This window comes from Oncorhynchus tshawytscha, unplaced genomic scaffold, assembly GCF_018296145.1.
Source record: "Oncorhynchus tshawytscha isolate Ot180627B unplaced genomic scaffold, Otsh_v2.0 Un_contig_8142_pilon_pilon, whole genome shotgun sequence".
In the NCBI taxonomy this organism is placed as follows: domain Eukaryota; kingdom Metazoa; phylum Chordata; class Actinopteri; order Salmoniformes; family Salmonidae; genus Oncorhynchus; species Oncorhynchus tshawytscha.
In genome coordinates, this window is record NW_024609817.1 from 555001 (window position 1) to 574210 (window position 19210).

The following is a 19210-nucleotide window of genomic DNA, read 5'->3' on the forward strand; positions in this document are numbered from 1 at the left end:
AAGTTGTGGTAAAATAGCTTAAGGACAACAAAGTCATGGTATTGGAGTGGCCATCACAAAGCCCTGACCTCAATCCTATTGAAAATTTGTGGTCAGAACTGAAAAAGCATGTGCGAGCAAGGAGGCCTACAAACCTGACACAGTTACTAATTGAGTGTATGTAAACTTCTGACCCACTGGGAATGTGATGAAAGAAATAAAAGCTGAAATAAATAATTCCCTCTACTATTATTCTGACATTTCACATTCTTAAAATAAAGTGGTGATCCTAACTGACATAAAACAGGGAATTTCTAGTATTATTAAATGTCAGGAATTGTGAAAAACTGAGTTTAAATGTACTTGGCTAAGGTGTAAGTAAATTTCAGACTTCAACTTTACATTCACCATGTCATTGGATTTGGGATAAAAGTTGGGTGAAAAAAAGGCGAAATGCCCTTACGGTGATGATTTGGGGTAAAATGACGTGGAAACAACCTTGATTCAACCAGTAATTGCCCAGTGGAAACACACCTGAATCAACCTATCATTGAGTGTTTAAGTGGTTGAGTCAGGTTCCTGCAGGGGTGCAGGTTTTTGTTTCAGCTCAATACAAAAAAACCTGATTCAACTTCTCAACTCACCATCAAGTGTTTGAGTTGTTGGATCGGCTGTGTTGGTACTGGGCTGAAACACAGACCTACAATAGGCTGGAAGGGTCTCCAGTAGAGGTCGACCTCTAGTCTCCAGGACCAAGGTGGAAGAACAGTTGTCTTCTTGTAACCAATAGGTGCTGAAATAAAGACCCTCTCTATTGAGCTAACATGATCGTCTTGTTTCTAGAAAATCGATGTCACCAACAAATCAGTGTTGGACCTCTTGACCAAAACAACAGAATACCTACAACCTAACCCAGGTGAGACAACACTTTACAGAATATTGACTAATGTTCAGAGTTGGTGAAGATGATATCTTTGAAGTTAGTGAAATAATGCAGAAGTTAAAGAACTTTACTATGTAGGTGAATGGTTAGGATGGATGGAAGGGGTGGATGGATGGATGGATGGATGGAAGTGATGAATGAATGGATGGATGGATGAAAGGGATGAATGGATGGATGGATGGATGAAGGGGTGGATGGATGGATCAGGTGGATGGATGGATGGATGGATGGAAGGGGATGGATGGATGGATGGATGGATGGATGGATGGAAGGAAGGGGTGGATGGATGGATGGATGGGTTGGATGGATGGAAGGGGTGGATGGATGGATGGAAGGGGGGTGGATGGATGGATGGATGGATGGATGGATGGATGGATGGGAAGGGGTGGTTGGATGGATGGAAGGGGTGGTTGGATGGATGGATGGGGTGGATGGATGGATGGATGAAGGGATGGATGGATGGGGTGGACGGATGGATGGATGGATGGATGAAGGGATGGATGGATGGATGGAGGGGGTGGATGGATGGATGGATGGATGGAAGAGGGATGGATGGAAGGGTTGGATGGATGGATGGGTGGATGGAAGAGGTGGATGGATGGATGGAAGGGGTGGATGGATGGATGGAAGGGTTGGATGGATGGAAGAGGTGTATGGATGGAAGGGGTGGATGGATGGATGGATGGATGGAAGAGGTGGATGGATGGATGGATGGATGGAAGGGGTGGTTGGATGGATGGATGGGGTGGACAGATGGATGGATGGATGAAGGGATGATGGAAGGATGGGGTGTACGGATGGATGGATGGATGGATGGATGGATGAAAGCAAGTCAGCAGTGTGATGCAGGGTGATATGCTGCTGGTGACAAATAAAACAAACACAAATAAAAAGTGATCACTCCATGTGTTTTGCTGTAGCTTCCAGAGCCAAGTTGGGGATGTTAAACACAGTGTCGAAGATGAGAGGACAGGTGAAGACCACAGGATATCCACAGACCGAGGGCCTACTGGGGGACTGTATGATGCGCTATGGACATGATCTGGGAGACCAGTCCTCCTTTGGTATGAATCACACACACACACGTTCAGCACACATACGTGCACACACACACACACACAGACACACACGCTGTGCTATGTGAGGGCTGTGAGGAGCACGAGAGGAAGCCTTTGAACAGCTTCTCATCCTAACCTGACTGTGCACACGCCCACCAACCCACCCACGCTCGCTCGCACACACACACACACACACACACACACACACACACACACACACACACACACACACACACACCCTGTGTGCAGCCAGCTAGTCTGTACTGTGTTTCCGCCTGTGAAAACCTGTGGCTTTGTTGAGCTGCTTCCCGTCTCAACTCTGACACCTGGTGGCTACAAATGTACTTACTCTGAACATGGGTTTTCATAATATCATTAGTATAGGCCCAGTTTCCCAGACACAAATTAAGGGTAGTTCTAGACTAAAGCCCATGTTCCCATCTTAGTGAGAGATTAAGGCCAGGACTCAATGGAAGGTGTGCTATAGAGCAGTACACTTGACAGCAGACAATGCGCCTTTTAAAATAAATTCGGAGATCACATTCATAATGAATGCTGCGAATGTTGGTTCAAGCATGAATAACCTTCAACAGTGTGCTGCTCTGTGAATGAATCCCAGCCTCTGTGTCTTGAAAACCAGACCTTAATATTCAGTATAAACTTCAAACAGGTGTTACATTATCCAGTTATCAACTATCTAGAAACCAAATCATTATTTCTCAGGGATCTCGATTTTAACTTTGCAATTCCATTTAATAATGCACACTGATATGGAATTCTATATAGAATTGCTAGATAGTTAATTAATTGATCCTGCATCACCTTCTTGCTGTAAGTTGTTAGCGACACATGAATTCAGTGAAAGTGGCCCATGCGGGAATCAAACCCTCAACCCTGGTGTTTGCTAGCACCTTACTCTCAAACCCACTCACCGTCAGAACCACCATGTTTCTGTTTCACATGTTTCGCTCGTATCTGACAGCAGGGTCGTATTATGTTAAACCGTAGAAAAAGGTTTTGCAACAGAAAATGAAAACAAGTGTTTCTTATTGGACAAGTTCGGGTAGGTCCCTCCCAGTTTTGGCCTGTTTTCTTCTGTTTGGTACCTTGTGAATACGACCCAGGTGTTTTTTTTCTGCAGGCGGTGCGTTGGTGGACATCGGTGAGGCCATGAGGCAGATGGCCGACGTGAAAGACTCTCTGGACATCAGTGTCAAACAAAACTTTATTGACCCACTCCAGAACTTACAGGACAAAGACCTCAAGGAGATCACGGTCAGTGGTATATTACATCTCAGTTTCTATTAGCTTTCAGAACTCCATGTGTGCATCACAAATGGCACCCTATTCCCTTTATAGTGCACTACTTTTGACCAGGGCCCATATGGGATGTGCATAAAAGTTGTATACTTGCAATTTTGTAAAATTGTATTTTGCAATGTTTAATTTGTATTAGTTATTTTAAATGTTTCTTGAAGGTTTTGAGGAGGGCCGTCGTCAATTCCTCCTGGGAAGAGCCTCTGTACTGCCCCATATTGCCCCTTGTCAATGATCTCTCCTGATTGTTTTGTGTGCAGCACCACCTGAAGAAGCTGGAGGGGAGGCGGTTGGACTTTGACTATAAGAAGAAGCGTCAGGGGAAGGTGTCTGACGAGGAGATCCGTCAGGCGGTTGAGAAGTTTGAGGAGAGCAAAGAGCTGGCCGAGAGGAGCATGTTCAACTTCCTGGAGAACGATGTGAGTGAATAGTAGAGGCATACGCTACCTGTTGTAACGGTTCTCGCTCTCTCGTTCTCTCTCTCTCTGAAAAAGAGTGCCACCATGTGGTGGTCTGCAATAGAGGTGTCTGTTTCCATTATAGGTGAACTGTCCAAGCACCCCGGTTAGAGGATGGAGATGACCAGTAGGAGGCAGGGATACAATTCACACATTTCCATACACCAAACAGACACACACACACACACACACACACACACACACACACACACACACACACACACACACACACACACACACACAGCAAAGAGGAAGAGGAATAGAATCGTTGAAAGTGGTTTTGTGGTCAGTGACGCACAAACACACGATTGGGAAGTCCAGGCTTGTAGGAAGGGTCCAGGGTGAGTTGTATTGAGGTGGCAGGTAGCCTAGTGGTTTGAGCATTGGGCCAGTAACCAAAAGGTTACAGGATCGAATCCCTGAGCTGACAAGGTAAAAATCTGTTGTTCTGCCCCTGAACAAGGCTGTTAACCCATTGTTCCCTGGTAGGCCGTTCTTAACTGACTTGCCTAGTTAAATAAAGGTAAATATATATATATATATATATAAACATTAAGGTGGTGCAGAGTTCTTGTCCTTGTAGGAAGGGGTGAGTTGTGTTGAGGTGGTGCAGAGTTCTTGTCCTTGTAGGAAGGGCCCAGTGGTGAGTTGTGTTGAGGTGGTGCAGAGTTCTTGTTCTTGTCCTTGTAGGAAGGGGTGAGTTTAGGTGGTGCAGAGTTCTTGTCCTTGTAGGAAGGGTGAGTTGAGGTTGTGCAGAGTTCTTGTCCTTGTAGGAAGGGCCCAGTGGTCAGTTGTGTTGAGGTGGTGCAGAGTTCTTGTGTAGGAGGGGTGCAGAGTTTGTGTAGGAAGGTGGTGCAGAGTTCTTGTCCTTGTAGGAAGGGGTGAGTTGTGTTGAGGTGGTGCAGAGTTCTTGTCCTTGTAGGAAGGGCCCAGTGGTCAGTTGTGTTGAGGTGGTGCAGAGTTCTTGTCCTTGTAGGAAGGGGTGAGTTGGGTTGAGGTGGTGCAGAGTTCTTGTCCTTGTAGGAAGGGGTGAGTTGTGTTGAGGTGGTGCAGACTTCTTGTCCTTGTAGGAAGGGCCCAGTGTTGAGTTGTGTTGAGGTGGTGCAGAGTTCTTCTGACCTGTTGTCTCTCTGCACCTCCTGTGTCCAACTAAAGCACAGGCTTGAATAGGTCTGTTACCTCACCAGATAGGACCTGTGATTGGCTGACCAGGTCATCTGACTGTGTTCCCTGGCAACCTGGTCCCTAACAGGCCTGAGGCTGAGGTGGGGGATGGTAGCCTCTGCTGCAGCTGAAAAGTCACAGAGTTTATCTCTATGTCCGAACCAGAGAGAGGGTACAGTGAGGGTTTCATGATTAAAAGTTATAGGGTTTTGTAAACACGTTCTCTCTGTGACACTCGCTGGAGCTCTGAGGCCTAAACACCCTGCTAGCAGAATCAATCAAGCAGTGTGGTGCCAAGACAGCTTCTCCCTCAATGTCAGCAAGACAAAGGAGCTGGTCGTGGACTACAGGAAACAGAGAGCCGAGCACGCCCCCATTCACATTGACGGTGCTGTAGTGGAGCAGGTTGAGAGCTTCAAGTTCCTCGGTGTCCTCATCGCTAAGGATCTATCATGGTCCAAACACACCTCCTCAGGAGGCTGAAAATATTAGGCATGGGCCCTCAGATCCTCAAAACGTTTTACAGCTGCACCATTGAGAGCATCTTGACTGGCTGCATCACCACTTGGTATGGCAACAGCTTGGCATCCAACTGCAAGGTACCACAGAGGATAGTGCGGACGGCCCAGTACATCACTGGCGCCGTGCTCCCTGCCATCCAGGACCTCTATACCAGGCGATGTCAGAGGAAGGCCAACATTTTTTCAAAGACTCCAACCATCCAAGTCATATGCTGTTCTCTCTGTTACTGCATGTCAAGTGGTACCGATGTACCAAGTCTGGAACCAACAGGACCCTGAACAGCTTCTACCCTCAAGCCGTAAAATGATAAGTAGTTAGTTAAATAGTTCACCAAATAGCGTTGACCCTTTTTGCACTAACTTTTTTGACTCATCACATATGCTGCTGCTACTGTTTATTATCTGTCCCTTTATAGTTATATGTACCTATCTACCTCCATACCTATTACCCCTGCACATCAACCCAGTACTGGTACCCCTTGTATATAGCCAAGTTATTACCTCATACCCCTGCACATCAACCTAGTACTGGTACCCCTTGTATATAGCCAAGTTATTACCTCATACCCCTGCACATCAACCTAGTACTGGTACCCCTTGTATATAGCCAAGTTATTACCTCATACCCCTGCACATCAACCTAGTACTGGTACCCCTTGTATATAGCCAAGTTATTACCTCATACCCCTGCACATCAACCTAGTACTGGTACCCCTTGTATATAGCCAAGTTATTACCTCATACCCCTGCACATCAACCTAGTACTGGTACCCTTGTATATAGCCAAGTTATTACCTCATACCCCTGCACATCAACTCAGTACTGGTACCCCTTGTACTGGTACTGGTAGTTATTACCCATACCCCTGCACATCAATAGTACTGGTACCCTTGTATATAGCCAAGTTATTACCTCATACCCCTGCACATCAACCTAGTACTGGTACCCCTTGTATTAGCCATAGTTATTACCTCATACCCCTGCACATCAACTCAGTACTGGTACTGGTTATTACCTCATTGCACATCAAACTCAGTACTGGTACCTCTTGGATATAGCCAAGTTATTACCCCTCATACCCTGCACATCAACCTAGTACTGGTACCCCTTGTATATAGCCAAGTTATTACCTCATACCCCTGCACATCAACCTAGTACTGGTACCTCTTGTATATAGCCAAGTTATTACCTCATACCCCTGCACATCCTCAGTACTGGTACCCTAGCCAAGTTATTACACCCCTCACATCAACTCAGTACTGGTACCCTTGTATATAGCCAAGTTATTACCTCATACCCCTGCACATCAACCTAGTACTGGTACCCTTGTATATAGCCAAGTTATTACCTCATACCCCTGCACATCAACCTAGTACTGGTACCCCTTGTATATAGCCAAGTTATTACCTCATACCCCTGCACATCAACCTCAGTACTGGTACCCCTTGTATATGTACCTCATACCCCTGCATCAAACTCAGTACTGGTACCCTAGCCAAGTTATTACCTCCCCTGCACATCAACTCAGTACTGGTACCCTTGTATATAGCCAAGCACATCAACTCAGTATTACCTTATTACCCATACCCCTGCACATCAACTCAGTACTGGTACCCCTGCACATCAACTCAGTAGTACTGGTACCCCCTGCACATTGTATATAGCCAAGTTATTACCTCATACCCCTGCACATCAACCAGTACTGGTACCCCTTGTATATAGCCAAGTTATTACCTCATACCCCTGCACATCAACCTAGTACTGGTACCCTTGTATATAGCCAAGTTATTACCTCATACCCCTGCACATCAACCTAGTACTGGTACCCTTGTATATAGCCAAGTTATTACCTCATACCCCTGCACATCAACTCAGTACTGGTACCTCTTGTATATAGCCATACCCCTGCACATCAACTCAGTACCTATAGCCATACCCCTGCACATCAACTCAGTACTGGTACCTCTTGTATATAGCCAAGTTATTACCTCATACCCCTGCACATCAACTCAGTACTGGTACCTCTTGTATATAGCCAAGTTATTACCCCTGCACATCCAGTACTGGTCTTGTATATAGCCAAGTTATTACCTCATACCCCTGCACATCAACTCAGTACCTCATTACCCCCTGCACATCAACTCAGTACTGGTACCTCTTGTATATAGCCATACCCCTGTTATTACCTCATACCCCTGCACATCAACTCAGTACTGGTACCTCTTGTATATAGCCAAGTTATTATTACCTCATACCCCTGCACATCATACCCCTGCTTCATCAACTCTCTTGTATATAGTACTCAGTACTGGCACATCAACTAGTACTGGTACTGGTACCTCTTGTATGTAGCCTACCTTGTATATAGCCAAGTTATTACCTCATACCCCTGCACATCAACTCAGTACTGGTACCTCTTGTATGTAGCCAAGTTATTACCTCATACCCCTGCACATCAACTCAGTACTGGTACCTCTTGTATGTAGCCAAGTTATTACCTCATACCCCTGCACATCAACTCAGTACTGGTACCTCTTGTATATAGCCAAGTTATTACCTCATACCCCTGCACATCAACTCAGTACTGGTACCTCTTGTATATAGCCAAGTTATTACCTCATACCCCTGCACATCAACTCAGTACTGGTACCTCTTGTATATAAGTAAGTTATCATCAACTCAGTACTGGTAGCTTTTGTCTATAAGTTACAAGTTATAGTTACTCATTATGTATCTATTATTACTTTTATTATTACTTGTTTTACTTTTCTATTATTTCTCTATTTTCTTTCCCATCAGAAAGCATTTCACTGTTAGTCCACACCTGTTGGTTACAAAGCATGAAAAAATACAACAGGATTTTAATCAGAACCAGTTGTCTATCCCGTATTGACAACAACAGTTGTCACAAAGTGCAGCACTTTACAGCACAATCGCAATGTCAATCTTACCAAGAAATAGTTCACTACATGTTCTTCATACAAGATAAAGTGCTTGATAAGATGGATAATATTCTTGTGTTGTGTGTTTGGTAGGTGGAGCAGGTGAGTCAGCTGTCAGCGTTGGTTGAAGCGGCGTTAGACTACCACCGTCAGTCCTTGGAGATCCTAGAAGACCTCAACACCCAACTACAAAACAGGCAACTAACTAACTACAGCTATCACACTCCACAGTCCCTAAACAGCCTGCCTCCTCGTCTCCTTCCTTTATTCTGCACTGATGTGAAAGAGCTGGACACGTGAAAGCAACTTCCTAGTGAGCATCCGCCATTTTGCTTTCACCTTTTCAGTTTTCAATTCAGTAATTCTGATTCAAGTTGAAATTCACTGCCTGAATTAAAAAATCATCCTCAGTTCATATTCTAATTGCACTAAATTGCAAACCAAATTGAAGGAAAACCAACCAATTGAAGGAAAACCAACCAGTTGAAGGAAACAGGACAAGGACAGGAGGAAACCACTTTAGACTATGCAGCCAGTAATGTACACATGTTGTTGGGCCACAGTGGATAACATCATAATGCCTCTCACAGGGTATCCTCAACCAGTAATGTACACATGTTGTTGGGCCACAGTGGATAACATCATAATGCCTCCCATGTTGTTGGGCCACAGGGTAAACCAGTAATGTACACATGTTGTTGGGCCACAGTGGATAACATCATAATGCCTCCACAGGGCCAGTAATGTACACATGTTGTTGGGCCACAGTGGATAACATCATAATGCCTCTCACAGGGTATCCTCAGCCAGTAATGTACACATGTTGTTGGGCCACAGTGGATAACATCATAATGCCTCTCACAGGGTATCCTCAACCAGTAATGTACACATGTTGTTGGGCCACAGTGGATAACATCATAATGCCTCTCACAGGGTATCCTCAACCAGTAATGTACACATGTTGTTGGGCCACAGTGGATAACATCATAATGCCTCCCACAGGGTATCCTCAGCCAGCAGTCGACCGAAGAGAGAATTTAAACCAAAGTCCATCATGAGCAGCATTGAGACCATAGACAACACTCAACACAATGGATCATATAGCTCCTCACTCAAGTCCTCAGGTACTGTACTGTATGGTAGTGTGTGTGTGTGTGTGTGTGTGTGTGTGTGTGTGTGTGTGTGTGTGTGTGTGTGTGTGTGTGTGTGTGTGTGTGTGTGTGTGTGTGTGTGTGTGTGTGTGTGTGTGTGTATCAATTCTGCTCATATTTGTTTTGATCAGCCCCATCAGTTTGTCCATGTTATCCTTTCACCCATTGTTATTTTTCCCAAGTCATAAGTCATGTTATATGTGTCTGTGGTTCTTTGCAGACATCCAGATCAACCACACAGTAAATGGAAATGGGAAAAGTAGGTATACTTGGACTGATCACATCAAACAGGTGTCGCACCCATACATAGTCTTAAAAATGACTTATTCTGCCTCTCTAGAGATAATCTGAGACAAATCAAAACTCCTGTGAAGTCATGATCATTTTTAGCAGCCAAATAATAACTTGCAAGTTCTCTGGCTCCATCAATGTGACTTTAAAAAAGCAGTTTTCTGCCCTCATGTGGTTAGAGGGTGTAACAACCTCCATGAAAATTGCTCTGGGTTAAACCATTAGTGGGAGAAATGCAAAACTGCCCCAGGATCAGCGTCTAAGGTCAACTTCACCCTACACCGCTAAGAGCAGTTACAAATAGCACACTGAAAAGATCACATCTGTAATAGGTTTAACCTATTAAGATAAAAGCTGTTATCCCCTCAGATTAAAGTTTGTCAGTCAGTTTTTTTTTGTGATGTCCAATTGGTAGTTATAGTCTTGTCCCATCGCTGCAACTCCTGTACGGACTCGGGAGAGGCGAAGGTCGAGAGCCATGCGTCCTCCGAAACACGACCCCGCCAAGTCTCACTGCTTCTTGACACACTGCTCGCTTAACCCGGAAGCCAGCCGCACCAACGTGTCGGAGGAAACACTGTACAGCTGGCGACCGAAGTCAGCATGCATGCACCTGGCCCGCCACAAGGAGCCGCTAGAGCGCAATGGGACAATTACATCCTGTCCGGCCAAACCCTCCCCTAACCCAGACAACGCTGGGGCAATTGTGCGCCGCCTCATTGGTCTCCCGGTCGCGGCCAGCTGCAACACAGCCTGGGATCAAACCCGGGTCTGTAGTGACGCCTCTAGCACTGCGATGCAGTGCGCCACTCGGGAGGCATCAGTCAATTTATTATTCATTCATCAGATATTGGTTGCTGTTTCAACCATGGCAGGAGTCATCATGTCATGAGTAGGGTAGGGTCGCAAAATTCACCTATATTTCAACAACAACAAAAATTGTGTTGGAAGATTCCTGGAATCGGGATTGAAAAAGCAGTACAACCGGGGGTCATCCTTTGAGGATTTCTGGAAAACCTGGGAATTTTAGGAAAGTTACAGGCATTGTGTTTGTTGGTGCTTGTCTCATCTTCCATCTCCATGTTTCTCCATCCATCTCTCACCCAGCTGATCCCTTCACCACCGTTCCTCTGTCCTGGCCAGAGAGTCCCACTTTCAACGGCCACCGTGAGTAACACACACACACACACACACACACACACACACACACACACACACACACACACACCCTCAGACCTTGGTCCAACAACAACCCAGTCTACTGTAACTGTCCTCTACTCCTCCATACTGTCACTATCACACCACTGTCTGTTTGTCTTAATGTGTTGGATTTGTTTTGCTGCACCAACCCACATCAGATCCTTATCAGAGGAAGAGACATTCCTGGGAACAGAAGACGATACATGCTGGTGTTTGACAGTTCTCTATTATTCCCCCTCTCCTCCTACCCCCATCCCCCTCTCCTTCCCTCTCCCCCTTCTACTCTTCTCCTCCCTCCCTCACCCCTTATCCTCCCTCTCCCCCCACCCCTTCTCCTCCCTCCCTCCAGAATCGGAGGTGCTGGACCAGCCGTGTGCCAGGTCCCTGTATGACTTTGAGCCAGAGAACGATGGTGAGCTGGGCTTTAAGGAGGGTGACATCATCATCCTCACCAACCAGATAGATGACAACTGGTACGAAGGCATGATAAACGGAGACTCTGGCTTCTTCCCAATCAACTATGTGGAGGTTATCGTACCCCTGCCCCAGTGAGACAGAAACGGACAGGACACCACCCAATCAGGGACCAATCTCCAGAGCCCAACCTCCTCACAGCCTCCCCTGGTCCCTACACCCTATGCACCTGTGGAGATCTGAGAGGATTTTGTTATTTTGATCTGAGAGGTATTTCCATATAGATTGCACCGGTCGAATCTGCTCAGATCTCCACAGGTGCATAGGGTCTTGGTGTCGATTTGGGATTATACACAGTGTCCATTTCATCAGACTTCAATCCCCACCCTCAAGCCTCCTGTCATCAACCCCCAGCCTCCAGTCCCTACCCTTACATCATCAGCCTTAGAAACACAGTACTCAATCCCAAAATGACCCTATACCCTAGACACTTTTGTAGATCTGAAAAGATTGGACAGGTATAAGGAAGGAAGTGGACATTCTAAGCAGTCTATCAGAAGGCAGAGTGAAGCTAATCTGATCGTGTTAATACCAATCCTTTAAGATCAATGGGAGTGTGTAGGGGTTAGAGGGGATATGGGTTTATTTGGGATTTCAGCACAACTCTCAGCACAACAACTCCTAGCACAACAACTCCTAGCACAAACCTGTCTAATTTATTGTCAAAACGACATGTAATCCCTAGTCTCAGACTACAACCCTCCAATACCCCAGCACCCACACAGCCCCTAACCCAAACCACAAACTCCATGAAATCCTCATATGAAATTGACACACTTCATCAAAGTCCTCCTCAGATGACCATGCCTTGCTTTTCGCCACAGACATTCAATAAGTGTACTACTTTTCTCTTTGTCTTTTACAATATTTATTTTCTACATTGTTCTTTTCATGGTTTGTGGAATGTGAAAATCAGGGTTCCTCCCCCAAACTGTGTTCCATTTGGAGCAGCTACAGGTGACGCCATCAGACAAGACGACTAAAATAATCACCTGAAAATCGCTGTGTAACAGGTGTGGACTAACTGAAGAAAAGTAATTCCAGGTTATCAAAGATGATGCTTTTCTCATGATCTGCCACCATGAGAAAACAAAATGGAGTCTCCTGGAAAAATCCACATTGCTACTGTGCATCTCCGTTTGGTTAGGGTTTTCCTGTGTAACTTCAAGTGTTGATGTTGAGTTAGGAGTGGTCTTTTTGTTCCTTTTCTCTGCTGTTATCTGTAGGGCCAGGAGTTATGCCTGACCATGTTACCTGACCAATACAAACTCTAGTCCCTAGTTCTAGGTTATTGTAGGCTTTAACATGTGCCCAGAGTTGTTCCTGTTGTCCGTCTGCCTGCTTGTCTGCCTGTTGTGCTCTTAAGTGTTATCCCAAACACATATTTTTAAACTGTAAGGAACTGATTTTACAACTCTGAATGTCCCTCTCTCTCTCTCTGTTTACATGGTCTGGTCTTACTGTGACATAAAGACTCCTCTAAGGACTGTACCACTGTTCTGTGTCAGACGGGGGTGAATGCCTTGACCCACTTGGACCGTTTAAGTGCTTTTTAAAATGTTGTCTGTATTGCACTGAAGCTTTAGACCCGAACGCACACCTCCGGACATGCACATACTGTATGTTTTCTAGTTTCTCCTCAAGCACTGCACTTTCTATGTCCTTCACCATGAGAGTACAGTACCGTCTGATGGTGAATAAATAGATTGATATGGACCACGATATGTTCTGTATGTGATGAAACAGTTTGTCTGCCATGTAACGTCAGACCACCATTGTAGATTGAATGAAGTCTCAAAATGATACACATTAAAGGCATACTTTGTCACTTTTCTTTCCCCTGTGGTAGTGCCACAAAGTACTTACACACTTGAAACCAAACTAACATTGTTTGATTCACATCAGTCAGGCTCTTCTTTGTCTTTGTACTTTGCACTCGCAAAGACTCTCAAGCCTTCAAAACAAACAGGTGTTATCTAAGGCCTCACAGGTGACCAGAAATAGAAGCAATGAAGTGTGCCTTTAATGAGATATGCCTGTCTAGTATCATGTCTGAAGTCCGATAACCCTGGGCTTATTTAGGAAGTGCAGCGTTGCTCTGACCTGACCTTCTATTTGACACGTCTCTTTAGCCTGATAGTTGGTTTTTAACTGCCAATAGCCTCTCTCTCTCTGCTGAGAATGGAATTCATCAGAGCCCTATAATAAGTATTATGTACTGTGTATATATAGCTCTGGACTTTATATGTTCACCATTCAACAGAATGGATAACTCCAGAAGGATTGAACAACAATGCCATAACTGAATCATCACCATGGATGGTCATTGGTTTTCCTTTTTCATTTAGAAAAACAGTATTTAAAAAGCCACTGTAGTGTGTGGACATTCCCTTTACCCAAAAGTCTGGATTGGGTATTTCTACCAAAATACACTTAAACATTCATAAGCATCTTCTTTCTCTAAGTATAACCATGTTCTGGACCAACTACACGAACTAAACAACAGGGGAAATGTAGGACCATATCTAAAGATAATACACACTGTTTTCATATTGCTAGTGAATATGGAAAACCCCTGTTTGCATGATTTAAAAAGAAAGACTGTAGCCATGGATTTGATTGTGAGAGAGAAAACAGATTTTTGTAGGAGGCAGCATAAGAAATGGAAAAACCTTCACTGTGGAAGAAGAGAGTTCTGAAGCCCAACCCTTCTGTTCTGTAATAGCCTGCTGCTTTCTTAAGGTGTCTGTCTGATGGTTGACAGTGTGTGTCCGTCCCATTTGGGACAAAGCCACTGTGTGATGACTGGATGACACCTCCCCAACACTACAGCTGGACTATATGTCCATGTCCAATGTTACTGTTCTCTCTGATCTACTTAACCAGCTCTGAAACCTCTGTGTTCAGTGTCACTTCACCCCAAACTTAGTCCATGGAAACTGGCTGTACATACTTCATCACCTCCTTTTTGGATTTGATTTATTTTCTGGAACATAATCTATATAAAATGTGTTTTATTGATGTTGTAAATGAATATATTCATACGTACTGTATATTGCGTAAATAAATGAAAAGCAAATACTGAGCCATCTTTGATGTTGTTTTAAAATAGTTGAATAACTTTTAACACGTTTGCCTTTTCAGTATTTATTTGTTCCTACCATATACAGCACAGTTCCAGTATGTATGAGTCTCTATACACTCACCTTAGCAGGTTGGGCTCAGTTCCATTCCAACGACCAACCCAGTGAATGAAAAACATTAAAAAATCCTCATAAGTATTGAAAGTAATGGACAATTAATTCCTTTCCTGAATAGACTTGAGTGGAAATGGAATTGACTTCAGCCCTTCCATAGCTTCAGTTCTACAAATTATATAAATAGTCCTCATAATTGAGGGCTCAGAGCCCTGCTACGAAGTAGCATTTCCCACATATAGGACAATTGACACGCATAGAACTGACCTTGGTACAGTACAACATTGGTGGAAAATGTACATTTTCATCCTTTTAGTGGATTTCAGGTTTTAAGACTCACCAAGTATATCATGTCTATAGACCAGTGATTCCCAAATGGCAGGAGAGGGCTGAAATCTTTTGGGTTGTGGCTGGAACGACTTGTTCTATTCTAGCTTTAGTAAAAAATGTTGAGTCAGTCAAAATGTGTCACTATTCCTAAAGGTTTTTGTGCGTCATAAATGCTTGAGAACCACAGTTGTAAACAGCACAGTGCTGAGGGAAGCTTGGTGAAATGTTGGCTCATATCCACACCTCAGACACTCAGGTACTCTGGTGTATTTTCTCTATTTTCTTGGGAAACAACATTACCAGTGATGAGTACCACAGTACATCTGTATGGACTTGCAAATACAGCGTCCTGTAACAAGTCATTCCCTAGTAGTTGTCATGGAATAATGCCAGAGAACTATACAGCGTTTCAATTCTTTCATTCATATCCAGACCTCCGTACTGCGCAGCTTGGATTTCCAGCCCTTCCCTTTGCTCTTCAGAAGCTGTGTCTCTCCTCTCTGGAGCTCCTGGTTGTTGGGAAGCTGCAGCTCTGTCTCTATACCAGCATCAGGCTCCTTATTAAATGGGGAACAGTTCCTAGCACAGGTCCAGTCAGGCCGGTGGTCGACTACCAGATCCAAGTTCGGTAGCAACGTCGTACTGGTGACACCCCTAAGGCCCAGAGACGACATCAGTGAGGGGCTGTCGGGAGAGAAAGTCTCAAAGGTTTCCTGCCCCCCTTTCTCTACCCCATAATTCCCCCATAATCCTCCCTCCCTGAGCCTCACTGAGTGTCTGATCTTCTTCCATCCTAGATGATTAAGCTCCAGAAGGTTGAGGAGGATGCAGAAGAGCCCCACGCAGAACATGAAGAGGAGGAAGATGGTTTTCTCTGTGGGCCGTGACACGTAGCAGTCCACGGGCTGCGTGCAGGGTGGGGCCTTGCACAAAAAGTGGACGGGCACTCGGAAGCCGAAGAGGAACCACTGGGCCATGACAAAGCCCACCTCCAGCAGCGCCCGGAAACACACATGGAACACGTAGTACTTGGAGAGGACGCCTCCGGTTCCTCCTCCACCTCCAGGACCCCCTGGTGCATCGTAGTGGCTATTTCTGTAGACGCGAGCCCTGGCCTGGGTTAGAGACGTGGCGGTGGTGGCTGTAGTGGTGGCAGCTCCCTTTAGGAGGCTCTGACTCTGGGCAGTGATTCCCTCCAAGACATTGGCCAAGCTGTGACCTAAGTGCCGGTGTGAATGGATGGAGCAGCTATCCGAGTCACAGCTCCGGTTGAATGCCTCTCGACCTCCATCCTTCCCCCCGTCTCGAGGCAAGTCCCTTGGGTGAACCCCCTGGCCCTGCCCGCTGTGTCCCTGCGGCAGCTTCGACAGATTATGCCACGTATATATGATAAAACAGAGAGACGGAGTCGAGACGCTGATGATGTGGAAGACCCAGAAGCGCGGCTGGGAGATGGGCGCGAAGGCATCATAGCAGACTGTGGCGCAGCCCGGCTGCAGGGTGTTGCACACAAACATCTCCTGCTCATCGGCGTACACGTCCTCAGTCGCCACGGCAATGATGAGGAGGCGAAAGATCACCATGACAGTGAGCCAGAGGCGTCCAATCATGGTGGAGTGCTGGTGGACGGCGTCCAGGAGGCTAGGAACACAGTTTGTCTAGGAACACAGGAGGAACACAGCGGTCTAGGAACACAGCTCTAGGAACACAGCGGTCTAGGAACACAGCGGTCTAGGAACACAGCGGTCTAGGAACACAGCGGTCTAGGAACACAGCGGTCTAGGAACACAGCTCTCAGGAACACAGCGGTCAGGAACACAGTGGGAACACATTCTAGGAACACAGTGGTCTAGGAACACACAGCGGTCTAGGAACACAGCGGTCTAGGAACACAGCGGTCTAGGAACACAGCGGTCTAGGAACACAGCGGTCTAGGAACACAGCGGTCTAGGAACACAGCGGTCTAGGAACACAGCGGTCTAGGAACACAGCTAGGAACACAGCGGTCTAGGAACACAGCGGTCTAGGAACACAGCGGTCTAGGAACACAGCGGTCTAGGAACACAGCGGTCTAGGAACACAGCGGTCTAGGAACACAGCGGTCTAGGAACACAGCGGTCTAGGAACACAGCGGTCTAGGAACACAGCGGTCTAGGAACACAGCGGTCTAGGAACACAGCGGCTAGGAACACAGCGGAACACAGAACACAGCGGTCTAGGAACACAGCGGTCTAGGAACACAGCGGTCTCATCCAAACCTCCATGCTCTTCCTTGGTTTTAGATCAGATATAGCACTGGATCCACTCTTCTTCTGGATGTACTGACATACAGCACTCTGACCGCTGGCGTCTCGGGGAAGAAGGAGAGCTGCCTGGTGTAGCCTACAGCGGCATGTAAAGCGCTTTGCACACTGAAAAGCGTTATGTAAATCCAATCAATTATAGTGTAGGCAGATCCAGTTCTCCTCTCCGCCAGTCCTGGATGTACAGGAAACAGGTGCTGTAGATCCACTGTAGCCCTGGATAGCTTGCCTGGAACACACAGTGGTCAAAGAAGGGCAACACCTCCCTTCATCCACCCTCCTGTGTTGTAGATGTAATAAAGCCCTGGATGGTTTTTCCCTGTCTGTTCTGAAATACACCGCTCTGACTTGCAGCTCCAACACTCCTCTGGGTCCACTCCAACCCTGGCTGTCTTAGGAGGAAATATCAGAGGACCGTCACTCTGAGCTGGGGCTACAGCCCTGGACCCACTCCAGTCTTGGACCCATTCTAACCTTGATTGTACTAGCATACAGACTTTATCCCCCTGCCCTAAAATATACAGCAATACACTGATCTCCTCTAGCACTGGCTGCCCTGCAGTAGAGCCCTCCCCTCACGCCAGCCGTCCTGTAGTACAAGACTCTTAGGATATCCACTGGTTGTAGATGCACTGGAGTCCCGGCTCCTCTGTAAATAGACAGGCAGCCACTCTCCTGTCTCCTGTCTCTGAACCAGAGAAGTGGAGTCATCTCGGCAAGTGAGCCATCCCATCCCGGCACTTCTTCAAAGATAAGGAATGATTCTAAACACACACACATACACACATACACACATACACAAATGAATGGACACACACACAAAAACAGTCTCACACACACATTCATAGACGGACACAAAGGCACACATGTATTTTCACACACACACACACACACACACACACACACACACACACACACACACACACACACACACACACACACACAACACACACACACACACACACACACACACACACACACACTACACCAGCTAGCCAGCTGGACAAACGCCCACCTGACACCACTCCCATGGCATGCCCTCTCCCTCTTGTCTTCAGGGTTCCGTTTTAAACCCCCTTCTAAGAGACTCTCCCTACTACTTTAGAGAGCTGACTGATAATGCTGGCTGATGTACATTCTTTATAGATTACTCTGCGGCCTGAAGACATGGCAATGAGCAATGAGCTTGTCCATGAATGAACATCAATGTATAAATGTTACCCTGATACAGAATCCAAACAGAGGTATTTTTCGTTATCAAAGATTGAAAAGTTTAAAAGCATTTTTACACTTTTGACTTGAAGAAGGTGCTAAGTCGATTTCTTGGAGCCTTGAGTACTGTTGGTTTATTTAGTTGAATACGCAAATTGTTTATTGTATTTGTATATTCATGTTTGCGATATCAACTTTATTTAAATAGATTATGAATGACTATAAAATGTTTTTCTGTCTCTTAGCAAATGTAACTATTTTTAACCCTTAGCTTACAAGATGGAAGCTTGTACAGAAACACACTTTCAATGGGAAATGAATGTTGCTTTAGGATTGCAAAATTCACTGGAGTATTTCCCCTTATTCTCATCCTTATTCCAAGAGTCTTCCAACCAGAATTTCTAGAATACTTAGGAATTTTGGAAAAGTGACTGGAATTGTGCAACCTTAGTTCGCTTACATTCTACCAAAATAGAAAGATTTAGGGTAAAACAACGGACAATAAAGTGAATGATATTTTATCTTCTGTCTTGTTGTTGTGGCTGCTCCTCTCTGATCACTAGCCAATCCTGTTATCAGTGCTTTAAAAAAGACCCTTGAAACGTCTGCCACCATCAAATGACAGAGACCCCACAGATAAAACAGTCCCTGAACCGTTGTCTTACTTCCA

At 45.6% G+C, this 19210-nt stretch overlaps 2 protein-coding genes across 3 annotated transcripts in view; one reads left to right on the top strand and one right to left on the bottom strand.

The window, feature by feature from the left end:
• sh3gl3a (SH3-domain GRB2-like 3a) overlaps positions 1-14583 on the top strand; it is a 46802-nt gene extending 32219 nt beyond the window's left edge. Inside the window, exons 3-11 of one of the 2 annotated variants that reach the window (XM_042318809.1) lie at positions 823-895; positions 1843-1986; positions 3122-3255; positions 3558-3716; positions 8476-8579; positions 9385-9506; positions 9754-9792; positions 10932-10991; positions 11374-14583. In XM_042318809.1, the coding sequence (XP_042174743.1) occupies positions 823-895; positions 1843-1986; positions 3122-3255; positions 3558-3716; positions 8476-8579; positions 9385-9506; positions 9754-9792; positions 10932-10991; positions 11374-11576 (1038 nt within the window). In that variant the 3' untranslated portion in view covers positions 11577-14583. The remainder of the gene's footprint in view (positions 1-822; positions 896-1842; positions 1987-3121; positions 3256-3557; positions 3717-8475; positions 8580-9384; positions 9507-9753; positions 9793-10931; positions 10992-11373) is intronic. The other variant, XM_042318810.1, reaches the window with a different exon arrangement.
• Positions 14584-14635: 52 nt separating this feature from the next.
• On the bottom strand, positions 14636-18039 carry gjd6 (gap junction protein delta 6). Its single transcript, XM_042318835.1, has 2 exons — positions 17908-18039; positions 14636-16683 (listed from the first exon to the last, which is right to left on the bottom strand). The coding sequence occupies exons 1-2, from the start codon at positions 18037-18039 to the stop codon at positions 15448-15450; spliced, it is 1368 nt and encodes a 455-aa protein (XP_042174769.1). The 3' UTR covers positions 14636-15447.
• Positions 18040-19210: the final 1171 nt, after the last annotated feature.

Excerpts from the sequence above, each read along its gene's own strand:
- gjd6 (XM_042318835.1), bottom strand. The coding sequence starts at position 18,039 with ATGACTCCACTTCTCTGGTTCAGAGACAGGAGACAGGAGAGTGGCTGC. Across the intron at positions 16,684-17,907 it reads TGTACTACAGGACGGCTGGC|ACAAACTGTGTTCCTAGCCT; the intron begins GTGAGGGGAGGG and ends CTGTGTTCCTAG.